The following is an 18,565-nucleotide window of genomic DNA, read 5'->3' on the forward strand; positions in this document are numbered from 1 at the left end:
ACGTGTACAGAATGGATTGCCATTGCTGGTGAGAATGATTTTATTTGATATGCTTTTAACGTATTTAAATGGGTACCTAAATAGAGATACATATCAGCAATAGGAAGGAAGTAATATCAAAATCAGTGATTCAGAAGACTATTTGACACCAGGAGAGACTATGATACTCTTTAATAGTATAATAGTAAATACACTTTTAAACCACATGATATGTTGATCTGCTGTTAGCAATATTTAAAAAGCACAGTCAGCAAACCTATACATTTACACATGGAAATGCAAAGCATGATTGTACCATCTAGGCCATATTACCTTCTCTGGTTGAGAAGACAACTATTGTAAAACACTGCCCATTCACCATATTTCTTTGGAACCTTAAATTCAGAAAAATTACTTTGCATCAGAAAATTCAAAAGCTCAAATATTAGCCAAAAATGTACATCCTCTCACTTTCACAATCATTGATAAAGTGTGCGTCAGTTGACTAAATGTAACATAATTCACAATCGTTTAAGTACCAGAATTTGCTTCACAAAACTTTCACAAACTCTGCTCAGTCTTACAAATTCTCAGTTTTCAAATGTACAACACCTTGGAATATCAAATATATATTTGACCTGTCTGCTAAAATATTACTGAAAACTTCCCATAGAATGTGATACATGACATACCTGTGACAGAACAGGAGAAAAATCCCGTTTGTTTTTGTTTAGGACATCAGTATTACCTACATATGCCACATTCAATTGCATTCAGAGATAAAGATGTTATCCATTTGAAGCATGGCCAATGCTTCACTATTACCAGGAACTTGGATCTGTAGCCTGGACTAAATGCTCCCAAAGCAACACTTGTGCATGAGTCTTATTTGGACAATCATTAAGACAGAAACGTGACTTTTCCTTGTTTATAAATGTTCTTTTAACCTCAATATCACTGTTCTCCTAACCTACATATCATTAGCTGCAGCTGACATTAATAATGCAAAGATTAATGTGTATTTTCACAACTATAATATCACTTAGAGATGACTTATAAAGCATTAGGCTGTCTAAAACATACAAAGTACCAATATGAACAAGCTCTATGCTGACCTGCAAAATGACAATATCACAATGCCATATTTGGTTAGTAAGGTGAAGGGTGGATTCATCTGGAGACTGATGGAACTGTTCTACAGTCATAATTGCCACTCACCCATTTGCATTTAATGCGATTAGGATTACACAAAATTAGGATTATTTATAAAGACATAAAGATTTACAACCATATATGATTTCGGTTAGATCGTTAGGAGACAATCAAGAGGAGCAGAACCAAGAATTCCAAATACTTGTACTTGTACCTGTTACAAATGGCAAATAAACATGTAACTTGTACTCAATGTGCCTGCCAAGTATCATCTATTCAACAAGTGTAGCTACACATGCAGCATTAAAATACCTCGAAGCATCCACAGAACAGAGAGCGATAAACAGTGCCGCATGTTGCTCATGAGCGTCTCTGTATTGGCATACATGTAGGAGGTGTTTTCAGATAATGTTGCACCACAGATTATCTAAACAGGCATGCAGGAGATGATGAACAAGGCAGGGAGGAGGAAGGAAGGATGAACAGATGATGAACAAGGCTGGGAGGAGGAGGAGGGAAGGATGAACAGATGGATGCAGCTCCAGAGCAGACAAACGGAGGGCTGGGCCCGTCTGGTCCAGAGGCTGACATTGCAGTCACTCAGAAGCGGACACAGCCACTAGACTCTGTTGGGCTGTCAAGGTCGATTCCATCACACAGGGACTCCTAGAGTACAAACAAATATGATGCATGGTTAGCAGTAATTATAGTTTTAGTGTTATCTCACAATCTCAAAATGCACGCAGTATGACAAGCACTAAACAAGGATCTCTTAAAGGATAGATTTAAAATATTACTATATCGTCTCTGAAAATACTAGGCATCAATTCAAATTTAATCAAATATGGTCTTTTTTAACAATGTATGTCAGAGTATATATATATATATATATATATATTTTTTTTTTTTTTTGCATAGCCATTATAAGAGATAGTGTGTGAAGTTTGATGCAAGAAGACATTGTCAGGGTTCCATCACATAGCCCCGTGGCAATCGAAAAGCCATTTTCACAAGACAACAAAGAGGTTAGGCGCTATTTGTAAAGGTAAAAAAACGGACAGGGTGTTATATGTATATGAATTAACCAAGGCATACTCATCAATATAAACTAAATACACGACATGGAAGATTTTTTTTTTCTTTCTTGTTTTACGATTGTAAGATTGATTATATGGATAGTAAAGAGTCAAATGAAAAGTACATGGATTTGGCAGCCTGGAAATTCTCCATGATACTCACAAACAACTGTTTCCTATACGAGTCTGTGAAGGAACCGGGAGAGGGAGGGAAAAGGGTGGAAGGAAGGGAGGAAGGTAAGAAAGGCAGGGAGGAGAGAAGGAAGGAGAGGAAGGGAGGGGGAGATGAAAGAAGAGGGAGAAGAGGAGAGGAAGGGAGAGAGAGCGAGAAGGAAGGGAAGGAAGGAGAGAAACGGATAGAAATGGGGAGAAGAGCTTGAAGCACTGTACTGAAAAAGCCAACATACCCACACCAGCAGAAGTACTTTGAATATGCTTCTCATAGAACTTATGGGTGGACAGGGTTAAAGGATGCCATCCAAAATGTTTTCTGTTATTTTTTGCACTGCACGCATATAGCATGTGTGTGTGTGGCTGAGTATGTGTGAAAGAGATGTGTCCTGGATATGTTAAAAAGGTAACCGGTGAAGCCAGACACTGACTCTGTGCATGTTCAAGATGGGGAAACAAGCTGGAGACTACCAGCCTAAGGAGATGCCAAGCCATGCAGGACATACACACACGCCCGGGAGAGAAGAAGCAGCCCACAGGACCATGCCAGAAAGACACTCCACCCTGCTACCACCACAAGCACAGGTTTACCAAGAGCATCCAAGGGTGAGGTGAGGGGATGCTAAGGATAGGGAGGGGATTGGCTTTGAAGATGGGAGAGGGAGGGAGGTGGAAGAGGGGGAGGGTGTGTGACTGGGTAGAATTTGGAGTGATTGATTGAGGGTGCCATTGGTCCCGACACTAACTTGGCTCGGCTGTCCCTCTGGCATCTCGGGGAACTGCAGGTCGGACGGGGTGGTTGCCAGGGGCAGCCAGGGGCGGTTGCCAGCACTGTAGAGCCTGGGTCTCTTGACCTGGTCGTGACTGGACAGAGGGGTGTAACTATTCCTCCGGTGCAGAGTGGGAGCGGGTTCCCTCCGCACCTTATCCTGGTTGAAGACGGGGGGAGGGGGGACACCGGAAGAGTTAAAGAGGACACACCCCCCGACAGATACCACACTGAGGGTACCTCCCTATGGGAACAGCTGAACACAGCCAATGGTAGACAAACAACACCGCTTGGATAATCTATGACAACAGGTTAAATTTTAGAGCTCTGACAATAAGGGACATGAAACTGGTGATTCTATCCAGCAATAAACAGCCATATCTCTCCACAAAGCACAGACAGACAACACCAACTCTATCAAATATCTATTCCGAGCATAGGGTATGGGGCCTCAGCAACAACTGAATACAGTTTAACCAACAAGGTAGACAATGCACACATAGAAAATGTTTATCCAAAGTGATGTACAGGGGAGGATTTGAACCTGCAACCTATTGATCTGCAGTCAAACACCATACCGCTGAGCACCTGCTTCTACACAGCTGACTCATGGAGGGTAACCGGAGGTCAAAGCCATCCAGGTCATCGATGAAGCGAGCAAGAAGTGGGATCAGCCATGAAAGCGTCCTAGCAGCTAACACACTGACCGCTCACTTAATCAGACATAGCATGAGCCAGTTTGATTAAATAGGAAGTTCAAAGAAGTAGATTCTCAGGTTCCTTAGAGTGTGTGTGTGGCACAGCGTGTGTAAACTGAGCGGGGAAGCCAAGATCAGGGTACAAGGTAGCGAAGCTTTGCAGATCGGGAGATCGGATTGCGCAGTCAGTGTGTATCTTGGCAAACAACACAACTCATTTTCACATTAGAGATCAAGTATTCATACTAGACTAGATACTAGTATATTAGGCTTTTGGACAAAATTAGATTTAATTCACAGTAAAGGAAGACAATTGTATCGGACAAATATAGCTCAAAGGTTTTAACTGTAATATGCAAAGTCTTTAGGCTGATATAAATATTAAATATTAATATTAGACGACCAGCAGGGGTACTTACAAGAGGGCGGTCCCGATGCGTGTTAACAGCATCTACATTCAAGTTAAACATTTCCACTTTGCAGCCTGGAGAAAAACAGTGAACATATGGATCTAATATGAAAGGGTTACAGGTCGATTCTTCTCTGTACAAAGTATCAAGTTCGCGTTTATGTTTAATGTCAAACGCAAAAGAGTTATTTCATCTGAAATGCTTTATTTTCAGGCTTCCAACAGTGCACACAAGTATACTAGAGAATACGAGACATAAAATAAAATAATCTATGGTATGTTAACGATGTATGGTATTTCTCCAGTATAAAATAGGCAAATATTAAATATCAAACCACAATATAAGTGCAGGAGCTTACCATAGGCTACAGGAGTGAGCTTGAGCACAGTGTGCAGAGGACACTTCAGATATGGGAGGTCATCTACGAGAGAGAACAATGGACTGTGTCTGTGTAAAACACTCTCAGTGTCAACAGTGTGATAATACAGTGCCTTCTAGTAGAGGTGTGTTACTACAGTGTTTTCTAGTACAGTATGTTCTAGTAGAGGTGTGTTACTACAGTGTTTTCTAGTACAGTATGTTCTAGTAGAGGTGTGTTACTACAGTGTTTTCTAGTACAGTATGTTCTAGTAGAGGTGTGTTACTACAGTGTTTTCTAGTACAGTATGTTCTAGTAGTGGTGTGTTAGTACAGTGTTTTCTAGTACAGTATGTTCTAGTAGAGGTGTGTTACTACAGTGTTTTCTAGTACAGTATGTTCTAGTAGAGGTGTGTTACTACAGTGTTTTCTAGTACAGTATGTTCTAGTAGAGGTGTGTTACTACAGTGTTTTCTAGTACAGTATGTTCTAGTAGAGGTGTGTTAGTACAGTGTTTTCTAGTACAGTACGTTCTAGTAGTGGTGTGTTAGTACAGTGTTTTCTAGTACAGTATGTTCTAGTAGAGGTGTGTTACTACAGTGTTTTCTAGTACAGTACGTTCTAGTAGTGGTGTGTTACTACAGTGTTTTCTAGTACAGTATGTTCTAGTAGAGGTGTGTTACTACAGTGTTTTCTAGTACAGTATGTTCTAGTAGAGGTGTGTTACTACAGTGTTTTCAAGTACAGTATGTTCTAGTAGAGGTGTGTTACTACAGTGTTTTCTAGTACAGTATGTTCTAGTAGAGGTGTGTTAGTATAATATAGTGGAGTTAGTTCTAGTGGAGTTTTAGTGTTTTGTCTCAAGGTATTGCATATGATACTATTTAATACTATGTGGTATAGTACATATACAGTATACTATTGCCATTTAAACCATTCAGTATGCAATGCGCTGAGCCAAATTCAGTATATACTGTGTTTACGTATATTTATTGTGTATAGTGTATATATACGGTTGTGCACACCTGCATTCTTGTCCAGGAAGTAGGCGAGCAGACAGCGCATGACTGCCTGGTGACAGACGACCAGCACGTTGCCTTGACGCTCCAGCTCCATGATGACTGGCTCCAGACGCTGCACCAGGTCTTGGTAGGACTACAGGGAGAAAAGTGGGTGTGTGTTAAGTGCGTATCGTGTGCCTGTGCTTATAGGCGTGTCTCGGTGTGTATTTATAGGTGGTTATGTGTGCGTGTGTTTGTGTGTGAGAGAGAGAGAGTTGATAGCTGGCTCACCTCCCCTCCAGGGTAGCGGTAGTGGTATTTGTCCTGGTCCCTCAGAGCAAACTCCTCGGGGAAGGAGTTCTGGATCATGTCGTAGCTCATCTCCTCACACACACCCTGCAGAGGAGCAGAAGACCACTGACTACTACTGTCCCTCTTCATCCGTGGGATAGAACCTGGCGCGTGCAAGAGCGCCCCCTACTGCCATTAGAGCAACCGCACTTAACAGTGCAATTCAGACTGCAGCAACGTCAACGCCATTTACCACTTCATCTACAAGCCCTTACACATCATCATGTGGTGACACTGCAACACCACGCTGCCGTCATACTAACGCAAGGTCAAAAAGGTGGGTGTGGCTCAGAGGGGGAGCATTTGACTGCAGCTCAAGATGTGGCCTGTTTAAATCCCCCCACTTGTGCAAAGACACTCATTATGAGAGGTGAAGAGGTGAAAGGTCGAGGTCACGGACTGCGTCGATCTCGTTGAGGATCTTCCACTGCTCGTAGGGCACGGCCAGCTCCTCCGCCGTCTGGATGGTCCTCCTCAGCTGGCTGGTCCACACCTTCAGGTCAGACAGCTGGTGGTCCTCAATGAAGCCACGCAGCAGGTGGGAGAACTGGGAGAGGGGGAAAGAGAGAGAGAGAGAAAGAGAGAGGAATAAGAGAGAGAGAGAGAGACAGAGAGAGAGAGAGAGAGAGGGAGAGAGTGGAAAAAGAGAGAGAGAGTGTGTGAGGGAGCGTGCATGAGGGAGAGTGATGGAGAGGAAGAAACAAAGAGGGGGAAAGAGACAGAGGGAAGGAAAGAGAGAGAGAAATAGAAACAGAAAGCGAGAGATAGAGAAATTGAAAAAAGAAAGGGAGAGACAATGAAAGACATAGATAAGGAAAGAAACAAAGAGGTTCAACAAGAGGAACAACAAGGGAACAAGAGGAAGACAGAATAAAAGGAGGGGAAGAGAGATGAAGAAAGAAAGAAAGATACAGATTGAGAGAAAAAACTATTATCGAACAGTCATCCAAAACGTGACTGAAAGGGCAAAGATGAACCTAAAGAGAGAAAGGGTCAGGGGTCATGTGAGGGGACTGACAAACACGGTCTCTCTGAAGGTGTCCGGCGAGAGACCTGTCACACCTGCTTCCCCCGAGGAGAGAGCTCGGAGTCTCCCCCGATCCGCCCCTCGACGTTGTGGCTGCTCTCTCCGTGGCGACACAGGTAGATGGAGTGCGAGTGGACATGGATGTTCATGAGGTAGTAGACAATCTTGCTCTGGATGTAGTCCTGGACCTTGTTCACCAGGAACCTGCGGCCCACGTTCATCACCTTGATGAAGGACAAGTCCCTGAGGAGAGACATTGAGCGTGGAGGGAGGTGTAGACCCTGTCTGTCATCCCTCGTCAACTAACTCAGCAATGTATTCCCTGTACCCAGGAAGTTGACTTGAGTTGCAGAAGCAGCCCAACTAGCTCCATCTACTGACTAAAATCATTATTGCAGTGCTTTGGACAGGCTTTTTTCCCTTCATGAACTAACTTAGGACATGACTTTGTATTTAATTATTCTTGAAAAGGCTACGATGTTAGCTTACGGCTCATCCTCAGGCTACAGATTGTGTAGGCCAGTTATCCCATTACCCTCAATATAATTATAATCAATCAAGAAGAGGTACAGTCTAAATAAAGGTATGAGCTTGATGTGGGCGTTCTTACTTATCATATTCGTCAGGGTCGAGGGGCTGGTATGTGACCTTGTAGCACTCTATTCGTTTAAGGAAGTCATCCATCACCCTCTCTCTATGCCTCTCTGGGTAGTCCGGACTCGACACTTTCACCTCCTGTAAACATGGCGAATACGAGTCGAATGTTGGCAAACACAAAGAAAGAATCTTACCTAACACACCCAAGGTCACAGTGGAACTGTATAAATAGGTTATAGTTTGGCCCCGGGCTCGAGGGTCATAGAAAAGTATTCTGGTCTTGTGGCGGAACATACCAGAATATTAGCAGCGATAACTTCGGGGTCGTCACACACTGACTCCACAAAGAACACCTGTTGGAAAGGGTAGAGGACTGCTCAGACTACAAGAGCTTCAGTGGTGATTCACTTGAGGGCTGGGGAAATGTTGGCTGTCATAGAAGCAGCCGTACAGTGACCTGAGAATTTCATCAAATTTGATGGATACAACATGCTGATGGAATGGTTTTCTAAGCTCTGTCACATACCTTGAATGCATTATCTTTGACAAAGCCATGAATGAGGTCTCTTCTTTCGCGGGTTGTGTTTGTGGCATCAAAGACCTGAATACAGAGATTGAAATGACAAAATAAGATCAACTGTAAATCCTACCAACATGAAGGCTTTTCCGGACATCATTGGATTCATGAAAATTTGAGAATGAACGATTGGGCTAACGAATGTAAAAAAAAAAAGATTTTAAAGAGAGATTGAGGGACTAGAGAAAGGACAGAATCAAAGCCATATTTCCACCACAAATCCCTGAAACTTGTATTTCCCTTTCTTTCTTTTTTCAACCCTTGTGTTATCTTCGGGTCATTCTGACCCATCAGTCATTGTGACCCACCATCCTATTGCGACAACTTTACAGCATTTAAGTAATTTTATCTTAAAAGGGTTTTACTACTTTTATTAGTTATATCATTGTTCTTATAGATTTGTTATTTTAATTTTTACTTTTGTCACTTGTATTATTGTTTTTATTGATTTTATGTAAAGCACCTTGTGCTACAATTCTTGTATGAAATGTGCTATATAAATAAAGTCTTACTTACTGCATACAAAAACAAGTGAAGCATTTTCCCTTAACCGTTGTCTCAGACCCCCCACATTGCGAAGGTTAAAAGAAAATACTTTTTATTTGTTTTTGTTTTGGGTAAAGTTGTCGCAACAAAACGATGGTTCATTGTTACCCGAAGGCAGCACAAGGGTTAAGGGACTAGAAGGTTCCTTCACTCCGTTGTTAGCACTTTCCCCAGATGATTAGGCTAATTAGTCCACTGACGTGTGTGTCATATATCTATAAATAGAATATGAAATAGAATCTAAACATATTTTGTCATACCTATGACCGTTCCCCAGTATCTGTCCTGTGTGTTCTCCCTGTGTCTGATTGACTGATTGCCTGCACATGTGTTTTGTGTGTGCATATTGTTTCTTCCCAAGTCAATCTTTGTCAGTTAAGTTGTCATTTTTGGGTCTCCCTATGTGTGAGTAGTCTTTCGTTTTCCTGATATTTGGTTGAATAAATGTGTTTTGGTTACTTTGATGTTTCCCACCAGCATCTCCTTGCATCTGGGTCCACCTGCTCTATTACTTTTAATGTCTATGGTTTATAAAAATTGGTTGAAATACTCAGCAACTACTTGACCAATCAAAAAAGGTTCAGTCCTTCAAGCCACACCCAAAAAGTTAATGTATTCAAGAAAATACCACCCCCAGGGAATTAATAGTTCCTCCTTTTACTCCTGCGGTGGAAACAAGTTCCAGGGGGAAAGTTCCTACTTCCAGGGGGAAAGTTGCTACTGTGGAAATCAGACATAAGATGCAGACATCAGAAGTACAGAGAAGAACTAGAGAGGAGATAGTCAGTAGTAGAAGGAGGGTGGAAGTGTGGTCTTACGGCGATCTGTCCTCCCTCCTCGTTCAGGTAGGCCTTGACATCCTGCAGGGCCACCAGAGCACACTGTCTGTGGGAGAAAGACACATCATGACAGCAGTCTGTCTACAGGACATCCTACCAAGGGGTCCAGCCCACACACATCCCTCAACCTGTCACAGCTAGACCTGCGTCAGGCCGCAGATTTCTCCCTTTCCCTTACACAGGTCAGTATGACATCATGCAACACCTACGTGGAGCCTGGCTCCGTTCTCGTGACCTCAGCGGCAGAGAGGGGAGGGACGGGGTGGTGTGAGAGACGGGTCACGACCCCGCGGTGTTCTGAACGATTGACCGCATACCAGTCTCGACAGAGTGACAGCGGCAGCCTGGATATGTAGGTCAGCCAAACCGTGGTGCGGTCCAGAGTGACAAAGCTAGACAGGCGTACAACGGAAAGGCTTCCAGCAGAGTACTTTCCAATAGCCACGGTCGAGTTAATGAGCTCATTCATATTCTGAAGTGTGTTAGGGGGAGAGTGGGTACTTGTGTCTCATCGTTTGTGTTTATTTGTGTGTGTGTGTATCTGTGTGTTTGTGCTCCTACTATCGGTGCGTGTTTCTGTCTGTGGGGAGAGAGAGATTCCCGATTCTCCAACACTGAGTCACTGATGCAGCAGCTTCGTCTGCAGAGTAAACCATGGCCAAGTCTGCAGGCAGAATGTCTGCGTGTCTGTCTATCTGTCACTGCAGACAAAACACACTTGAAGTGGATATGCCTCTATAGTTTGTGGCCAGATCACCATCCAATCAAATGCAGCAACTACATCTAAAGTGTTATCTTCCACTTAAAGGACTTCCTTTCACTGTGTGACCTTTTCACTGTATACCTCGGAACAAAACACACCAAAAAAGGGCCAACTTACTTCCTTATTTTCATAGCTTCCTCGTTATCGTGGCGGAAGAAGTCGTAGGACTTGTAGGCTCGGACGGCCTCTCTCCGGTACACGCCGAGGTTAAACACTGCACAGTACAGCACAGTGAGCATCAGCAGCAGTCCCCAGCACAGAGAAGCATTGTGACCCTGCTCGTATAAGTGTTGACACAGCACTGTGAGGTGAGGGCTACCGACGCACACCCTCAGATATGCTGAATCAGGTAGGAGACGTGTCCTTCACTCCAAAGAGGGACTTCTGTAATTAGGATCTTTAGAAGTTCAATTTTAGACCTGTTACGTACCTAATTAACGAATGTCCCTTACTTAGTAGGCCACAATATAATGGTGCTTTAACAGCAAATACAGTGGTGGTTTGAAGACTACGTTGTTAGGATTGAGGCTTGTTTAACAACTTAGTTACGATGTTGTGCCGTTATGTAACATTTCCTGACAGCATGATATCCTGGTATGCAGTGACAGACCAGTGAAGGTGTAATAAAGCATAAATAAATCATGCTTTCAAGTGTAGTGATTACATTGTGATTTTTTAAATAAGATATTTATTATACAGGCAACGAACAACGATAGATAAAATATTTAACACGTGAACATGAATCTGAAAAAGAACGATTTTCTATAAACCCAGACAGATCAAACAAATAGTGATAAATTATTTTTGTTGGGATATATTGTCATGATGTGCTGTGTCAGTATAACCACTGTGTTTGACCTCTGACCTTTGGTTGGCACTCCTATCCAGTTGAGGTAGCGGGTCAACTTCTTGGACATGTAGGTCTTGCCCCTGGCCGGCAGGCCGATCATTACAATGACCGTGGGGGAGTTGGTCATGTATGAGGCCCACGCTGCACACACACACACACACACACACGCACACGCACACACCATCACACCCAGACAATTCCATTAGTTTCAAGGGTATTTCAATGAAAATACAAGTTCAATTTTTTGTTTGATTACATCATTGACAATCGTCCATACTAAATACATTTTAAATGTAAACACTGTATTATTGTCTTAGGTTTCAGTGCATGATACATGATAATGACACAGTCCTGTAACTTAATAGGACACTGTATACCACAGTAGCCTGACATTGAGACAAGGAAATGACAGGAGGTGCAATTACTAACAACAACATGGGAGCTATGGTTCCAGAAATACACCTAAAAACAGGTTATGTTCCTCCACACACATCAAAGAAGAAGCAGATCAAAGTGCATTGGTAAGCATGTTTTGGTCGGCTTCCACTAATGAAGACATAGGAGACTGTGTGTGTGTGTGTGGGGGGGGGGGGGGGGGGGAGTAGGAAGAGAGTAGACTAGCTTTATCGACCTGAGCTTCAGTCTACAGTCCACATAGGAGTCCTGACCAGCCTCACAGGTACTTACAGCATTTCTTCTCGTTCACTCTGGCCTCGGTTTTCTTGGCATCAGCCGAGCCAGACTCCCTCAGAATGCTTGCTGACATGAGGTTGCACTGTGTCCTGCCAAGTCTCCAAGGAACTCCTGTTCATGGGAACATTGCTGAAGGGGACGTAACAGACCATGGAGGGATTACACCGCATAACGATGGTGTATTCAATTACAATAAACATGTGAAAATCCATTGCAACGCTGATACAGTTTCAGAATGGAATCCGACTGACAATGATAAATGTCATAGTGGCACGTTAGTGGCACAGTGGAGTTCACCCAGTTAAGAAGTCCAGATAGCCTAAACGATTTTGTAAATATATATATATATATATATTCGTGAATAAATCCTGATGCGCGACCTCATCGCCTCGATAGCTACCACTGCAGAACAGAAAGCTTAGCCTACTTTTATCACGCAGTAGGCTAACTCAGAAACCAGAGCCGCATTGCTATAACCAAAAACCTAATGAGTAGCCTACTAAAAACAATTATTCTTATGAATGTAAACAGTAGGCTATATGCTTATTTCTAAGGCAGTCTTATACATTAGAAACCTTGCCATTACACTGCTTCTATCCAGCCACTAGCCCAGTCTCAAATTTTTCTGAAATGTACCTACAATTTGGATGGAAAACCTGCAAGACGATGCTCAGTTATCGATCAGTGCATGTGAGTCCGTTTCCACCTGCGTCCTCTCTTCCTGCAGCTTCCTAACGCGACCGTCTGGTCTGGCGTTCAGTCCTACATGCACTCAATGAACCCGTCGGTGACGCGAACAGCGGCCGGTGCTTTCCAAATCAAATCAAAAGCGAAGGTGTGGTTCTACGTCACACATGTATAGGCTACAAAGTAAAACCATTTAAAATGCTACGTAAATATTCCAAATAAAAAACGTGATGATAGATTTACGGTCCTTGCCTCTCTATAGCTGCATAAAATCCCCAATTGTTTACATCTCAAAGTAAAACATTAATGGCATGTTTTAAGCCAGATATTGAACGAGCCACTAGAAAAAAACGACCCTTTGATGCGGTGGTGAATTTAAGTTTGTTAAAAGTTAAAAGCTAATTAAAATGACCACGACAACCTTAACTCAGCAGATCAACAAACAATTGATTCCCGTAGTATCCTACACAGCTAAGATGTTACAGCACTGCAGCCTGCAGTAGCTTTTTGTAGTCGACTAAACTCCATCACAAAACACATCGTGAATGAGTTTAATTAGGGTTGTGGTGGTCATTAAAATGTGCTTTCTTTAACAAGCCAACTCTCACCACCCATCCATCCATCCATCATCTACCGCTTGTCTGGGGATCGGGTCGCGGGGGCTGCGACCTAACTCTCACCACATTAATTTTGTTTTTAATATGAGTCTCCTACCACACTTTGTAAGCCAGCAGAATTAATTTATAAGAAACGTATTTTTATTCTGTGCTTTTGCTGTCTATTCAGGGTGATTTAATGTATTACTGTTATTTATTGAGTTCCTTTGATATCACGTTGATATCACCATTTGTAAAACATTTTTTTTCAACCATCGTAACTCCATCACACATGATGGACATTATGTCACAATGAGCCTTGCAATTATGACGTCATCTATAACTTGAGATTTTCGAAGTTTCAGGAATTTCAGTTAGATCATGAAAGAGCAGCGTTAGTTTTTCATTACAGATAGCAATAGTTATTTGATTATTTACATTTGAGATCAAAACAATTTATTGGCTTTATGGGTCAGGCCCAAAGTGACCCAGGGGTCTCTACGAACACGCCTCAAAAAGAGAAAGTGAAAAAAAAGAGAAGTGGAGAGTCACTTACAAGATTTCTTCACCTATTCTCTGTGCTGACTTGTTGTGTTAGACCTATGAAAAGAAAGTCTGCCTCCTCAGCGAAGACAAACAATGATACGGATTCTGGTAAGTGTTTAAGGAGCCCTTGGACAACTAGTTGCTGGATAACAAACTGAATTCATGATACAGCGCTAATTACATCATTTTTTGTGTTCAAAGTATCAGAAAGTGCCCTCTCAGGTGATGGCGGTAGACACCGTCTGATGAAGGTAGAGAAAGTCACGAAGAAGGCCAGGTCAAACAAACGTAAACAAAAGCCTCTGAAACCGATCTTTGGGCAGTGGAGAAAGAGCACTCAGTCTCCCACAAGAAAGGACAAAGACTGTCCAGTTGAGCGACAAAACCTGCTACATCACATCCTTCCTCTGGTTACAGTTTGTACGTGTTTGATTAAAATAATGCTCCTAAAGGCCTAAACTTTTTTCCCTTTTCAGTCAAGGCAAAGATCTTCAGACCAGGGCCAAACTCCAGACCACTCCCCAAGATCAAGGTTTAATTCTTCAGAGAATGGCCAATGCAGAAGAACCAGCTCTGTAAGCCAACAAAACCTACTAGATTGTATCTCACCATTAATGGATGTTTGTTCATACCAATTCCTTTAGGGAGGACAGTATGGATCGGTCTCCATGTGTGCATCAGGTTGTCACACAGTAATGTGGAATTTAATCCACTAGGGGGCGGTCTGGTCACTGACTGACCCAAGGGTGGAACTACAGTACATCACTGGCGGGGGGACAACATGATTACTGTTTGCTTGTTTCATGCTGGACTGTCATTAAAAACCTCCTCTATTGTCCTCTTGCTCCTCAGGTCATTGAGGAGGAGCTTCTGCTCCCTCTGGTCAGCCCTCTGTCTGGACCACTGGTCCTTTACAGGCCAGTGTGGCTTCCTGTAAGTCTCCTCTGTTTGGGGTTAGTGGTTTGAGAGGGTGCATAGACACATCACTAAGAACATGGGCAAATAGCATTAGCTAGTTATGTCATCGTAACACACTATACTCTAATAATAATATACTCTACACAAATAACGATTTTCCATACAGGTCCTAAGATTCTCTAACTTTCCTCTCTGCCTTGAAGGCTCCTTCACCCATCCCGGTTCTCCAACTGACTGAAGCTGGGAAGCTGGTACTGAGCATCTTAATATCTCTGGACAATCTGGTAACTATTTCACTTCACATTCCATATTCTTCGTCCATTATTTACTGTCTGAAGATTACAGAAATAAATAAACTGGCTTAGATCTGTCAGTCACCCTCGAACAAGATGATGTACTTGATTGTCTTAATATCTTCCCGGCCACAGACTTTCTTCATGGCCCCTGTTTGGCCCAAACAGTTCCCCAAAGTTTACCTCACCCAGGCTGGGAAAATGACTTTGGAGGCCTTGATCCTTTCCAGAGGACAGGTAACCTTAGTAACATCAAAATAAATTGAATAAGAAGCCCAAACTATTAGCATATACACTTATTCGCATGGCATAGCAATACAATAAAAACCAAAACAGACAGGATTGAAAGGATTGTTTAAAAGGACAGTGTGTTCAATTGCAAGTTAGGGTGACTGTTTGACTCTTGTTGTGCAGCCTGTCTTGCCTGAGCCGGAGAAGGACGCCTCTTCCTTGAGTGAGGAGAAATCTAAGAGTTTCCAGGAGAAACTCGTTGAGGAGGACCTACCCCTCATGGATACCTGGAACGGCTCGGATTTCAAGAAGACCAGGTGCTATACTGGAAGACTGCAGGTAATTCAGACAACTCTGTCGTGAACTTCTCTGATTCTGGATTGACAACTACACACACACACACACATACACACACAATGGTAACGTGGTAGTGTGGAAACACACTTACTGAGTCAGCCCTGTCTGCGAGTTTCAAGCTCTTATCTCAACCTTGGAACAAAGGATGTATTTTCGGTCTGTTGGTATGTTTGGTTTAGCAATTCGGAGACTGAAGTTCAATCCCCAACATGTTGTATTTATATGAAGTGAACCCTTTCTTTACAGACCCTGGAGGAGGTTGAACAGAAGATCAGTGTAGTCATGGATAAACTGACGCAACTGTGGTGGAAGAGACAGCTCCACATTGACATTCTGACCCCTGAAGTGAGAGACTACTGAGGACTGAACAGGCCACCAACCAGAGAATCTGGCTGATCCTACGGTTCCTACGGAAACTGAATGTATTCCCCTGTGTCTTTTTCAGGGATTGGTGGCTGTGTCAACCATTAAACAGGAGGTCACAGGGGTTCAGGTCAGTCGAACACCTAATGTTCGCAAGCGGTGATCAACGCAGCTTCAGTGTTGACACTTTGAGACAAATTTGATATCAGTTAGTAATGAACCGATGAGTTCTGTTTTGTCCTCCCTAGTTACTTGATAAACAGACGAGTCACGTGATGTCCCACTGCATCAGCACAAGAAAGGAGTTCTTTTACTTTGAGGATGGCCAGGTGCACGACACTATCCTTGTCGAAATGTCTTGTTCAGGTCATCACTGTTTAATGGTCTACTAAATGTCTAAAGATGTTCTGTGTTTCCTAACCACAGGAGGTGGATGTGAAGACCACGTTCGAGGGCTTTGCCGAGGCAGCAGGTGAGACACGGACGACACGCTGGTCTCGATCCAATACAGAGTCCACCTTCAGTGACCCTCCTCCGCCTCGCTCTCCTCACGGCTCTCCTCCCCCGGCTCCTTCTCCCCACTTTGACGACACTCCTCAGGTGAAATGTCTTTACATTTCCATGTGCTTGTACCTCTGCCAGTGATTTCACTGGCCACTGAGTGAAAGGTGCCTTGAGATTGTGACAAATGTTGATTTTGTGTTGTAGGATATTGAGGAGGACATTGTGGAGGAACCAATTGTGGAGGTGCCCCTAATGCAGTAAGTTCTATACAAATACTGGATGAAAATGGTCCTGCGACCTTCCTGTGTACAGAATTAAACCTAAAGTGCTTGTTCAGTACATCTCACGATATCAATGCGTATTTAATTTTCTTGATACAGAAGCTATTTTGCCTACAAAGGGACCACAGATTTTGAGGGTAAACTGGTTGCCCTCCGCAATGCCTTTAAGGTAACGAGAAACAGTATTTGTCATGAGTATCTACATTTACATCATGTAGATACAGTGTCCCGATGGTTCTCCAATATTTTCCAGAATCTGACCAACACCAACAAGTCCTTTAACTACATTAGCCATGCTGGGCGGATGGTTCTTGGTGTTCTGGCTCAGCTTAATGACCAGGTAACTACAGAATTCACAATACCGCAAGAGAAAGAGAGAGGGCAATCAGTCTTAGTGTTTAGTAGTCAATAAGAAGTTTGAGGTGTGAGTTTTATTACGTTTCTGTTTTGAGGATGTGAGGGACTTTCAGCAAGCCTATGACCGCCTGGTCTCCTTCATCAATGAGCCAGCAAACAGACAGGCTATGATGGAGGAAATTAGCCAATCAGGAGTAGGTGTAGCCAGACAGCCGATCAGATTCCAGTCATTCCATCGCAATGAATGAGGTTATGATGTAGGTTGATCTTTTTGTCATCTTGTGTCACACTGTTCTGTAAAATATGTACTTGTTTGATTTCAGATCACCCAAATCAATTTCCTTGATTTGTTCTTTGAAATGATCCTGCTCGGCCTTTTGGAGGGCAAGACAGTCCATGCTGCCCCAGTAAGAGACACAAACACAATAGTGTAATCTTATTGGCTGGTCCAACCCACCATTCTGTAGTCCTATTGTTATGTTGACTGTGTCTCATCTCTCATGTCTCTCTACTGCTACTCCAGAGGCCCAATGGATTCCTCCATCTGCTCTTTGGGGTCATTCTGTCCATCAGACCACCAGGGCAGAGCTGGAGCCAGAGAGCTGAGAACTTTTTATTAAAAATCAAGGTGCAGTCTCTTTCTCTTTGTCTCACACTCTCTCTTTCTCTCCCCTTCATACACTCTACCTGGACAGTGTTCACTGTGTCTTTGTAGATTTACAGTACTAAATATTATGGATGTGTCAATGTGTTCTCAGAGCCAGATGCAGTCGTGGATGGACGCCATCTTTTATTTTGAGCACCCTCTATATGGCTGTCCTGAGATTCTGTCTGGAGAAGTCCTTGGGAACCTTGAAATGCAGGTGGAGTTCCTTCTGTCCTCCTTGGACTAGCAAGGTCTCACATTCTACAGCTCCAGAACAAAGCAACAGACGGGTCGAGAGCTAATACCATCGTGGTCTGCATGAATAAAAAATACACCAAACAATTGGTCTGTGCCTTTTTGTAGATAGTAGTTATCAATGTAGAGGAAAGTCACATCAGAACTTGGATCAGCCTGAAAATAGTGTCTTTAAGGTACCTCAGTGATGTGTACGATTGTTTAGTACCTGCAACAACAGTGTGTACGGAGGCCTCATTGTTCAATGCAGACTAAACTTTATGTGCAAAAGTGTGGACACCAAAACATTGAGTGCTTTGCTTCACTCCTGGAAAGAGGAAAATGGCCAGATGTGAAACCAATCAGTTCCCACTCTCAAAAAACAAGGAAATAGAAACTGGTTGAGTACAGTCTTTGATGAAACCCCCAGAACTGGCCAGGTATCATCATCCAATTCTTCAGAGATGACAAGCCACCCTTTTTCAATGGTTGATGTACATTTTCCAGAAGGGCACAAATATTTTCAGTTTAATATGAAACTATTGTGTGACAGTGGGATGCCCCAGTCTAAGTCCAAGGTAATTAATGGGAAACACAGTGAAAACTCACTGCCTCCAACACCATCCAACATCCCTCCTGTGTTTACTCACTTCTCCATCTTTACTGGAAGTCACTACATTAACAGCTTCTAAAGGT

At 43.0% G+C, this 18,565-nt stretch overlaps 2 protein-coding genes across 3 annotated transcripts; one reads left to right on the forward strand and one right to left on the reverse strand.

Annotated features, from left to right (window-relative positions):
- Window positions 1-184: 184 nt before the first annotated feature.
- pfkfb2b (6-phosphofructo-2-kinase/fructose-2,6-biphosphatase 2b) lies at window positions 185-12,790 on the reverse strand. Of its 2 annotated transcripts, XM_084705223.1 has the most exons (16): window positions 12,497-12,790; window positions 11,851-11,967; window positions 11,179-11,304; window positions 10,431-10,527; window positions 9,530-9,596; window positions 8,115-8,189; window positions 7,885-7,941; window positions 7,602-7,726; window positions 7,027-7,234; window positions 6,365-6,511; window positions 5,905-6,009; window positions 5,638-5,767; window positions 4,614-4,676; window positions 4,265-4,329; window positions 3,125-3,307; window positions 185-1,797 (listed from the first exon to the last, which is right to left on the reverse strand). In XM_084705223.1, the coding sequence occupies exons 2-16, from the start codon at window positions 11,927-11,929 to the stop codon at window positions 1,732-1,734; spliced, it is 1,593 nt and encodes a 530-aa protein (XP_084561349.1). In that variant the 5' UTR covers window positions 11,930-11,967; window positions 12,497-12,790; the 3' UTR covers window positions 185-1,731. The 2 variants fall into 2 exon arrangements, with proteins under 2 accessions (XP_084561349.1, XP_084561350.1); XM_084705224.1 differs by lacking the exon at window positions 3,125-3,307 and having other exon boundaries at window positions 186-1,797; window positions 12,497-12,756.
- A 749-nt stretch (window positions 12,791-13,539) lies between these two features.
- On the forward strand, window positions 13,540-17,935 carry LOC146273349 (uncharacterized). Its single transcript, XM_084705962.1, has 18 exons — window positions 13,540-13,793; window positions 13,887-14,056; window positions 14,162-14,260; window positions 14,538-14,618; window positions 14,807-14,887; window positions 15,032-15,133; window positions 15,311-15,466; window positions 15,731-15,829; window positions 15,930-15,977; window positions 16,096-16,176; window positions 16,274-16,447; window positions 16,556-16,608; window positions 16,732-16,801; window positions 16,886-16,972; window positions 17,085-17,183; window positions 17,313-17,396; window positions 17,513-17,617; window positions 17,748-17,935. The coding sequence occupies exons 1-18, from the start codon at window positions 13,607-13,609 to the stop codon at window positions 17,880-17,882; spliced, it is 1,911 nt and encodes a 636-aa protein (XP_084562088.1). The 5' UTR covers window positions 13,540-13,606; the 3' UTR covers window positions 17,883-17,935.
- The last annotated feature ends 630 nt before the right edge of the window (window positions 17,936-18,565 follow it).

This window comes from Hypomesus nipponensis, chromosome 9, assembly GCF_054491055.1.
Source record: "Hypomesus nipponensis isolate SF chromosome 9, ASM5449105v1, whole genome shotgun sequence".
Taxonomy (NCBI): Eukaryota; Metazoa; Chordata; class Actinopteri; order Osmeriformes; family Osmeridae; genus Hypomesus; species Hypomesus nipponensis.

Coding starts and splice junctions, on each gene's coding strand:
- pfkfb2b (XM_084705223.1), bottom strand. CDS start 11,929: ATGTCAGCAAGCATTCTGAGGGAGTCTGGCTCGGCTGATGCCAAGAAA. Junction 5,768..5,904: donor ACCGCTACCCTGGAGGGGAG/GTGAGCCAGCTA, acceptor TTCTCCCTGTAG/TCCTACCAAGACCTGGTGCA. Junction 4,677..5,637: donor CTTCCTGGACAAGAATGCAG/GTGTGCACAACC, acceptor TCTCTCTCGTAG/ATGACCTCCCATATCTGAAG.
- LOC146273349 (XM_084705962.1), top strand. CDS start 13,607: ATGGGTCAGGCCCAAAGTGACCCAGGGGTCTCTACGAACACGCCTCAA. Junction 16,973..17,084: donor TGGCTCAGCTTAATGACCAG/GTAACTACAGAA, acceptor TTCTGTTTTGAG/GATGTGAGGGACTTTCAGCA. Junction 17,397..17,512: donor AGACAGTCCATGCTGCCCCA/GTAAGAGACACA, acceptor CTGCTACTCCAG/AGGCCCAATGGATTCCTCCA.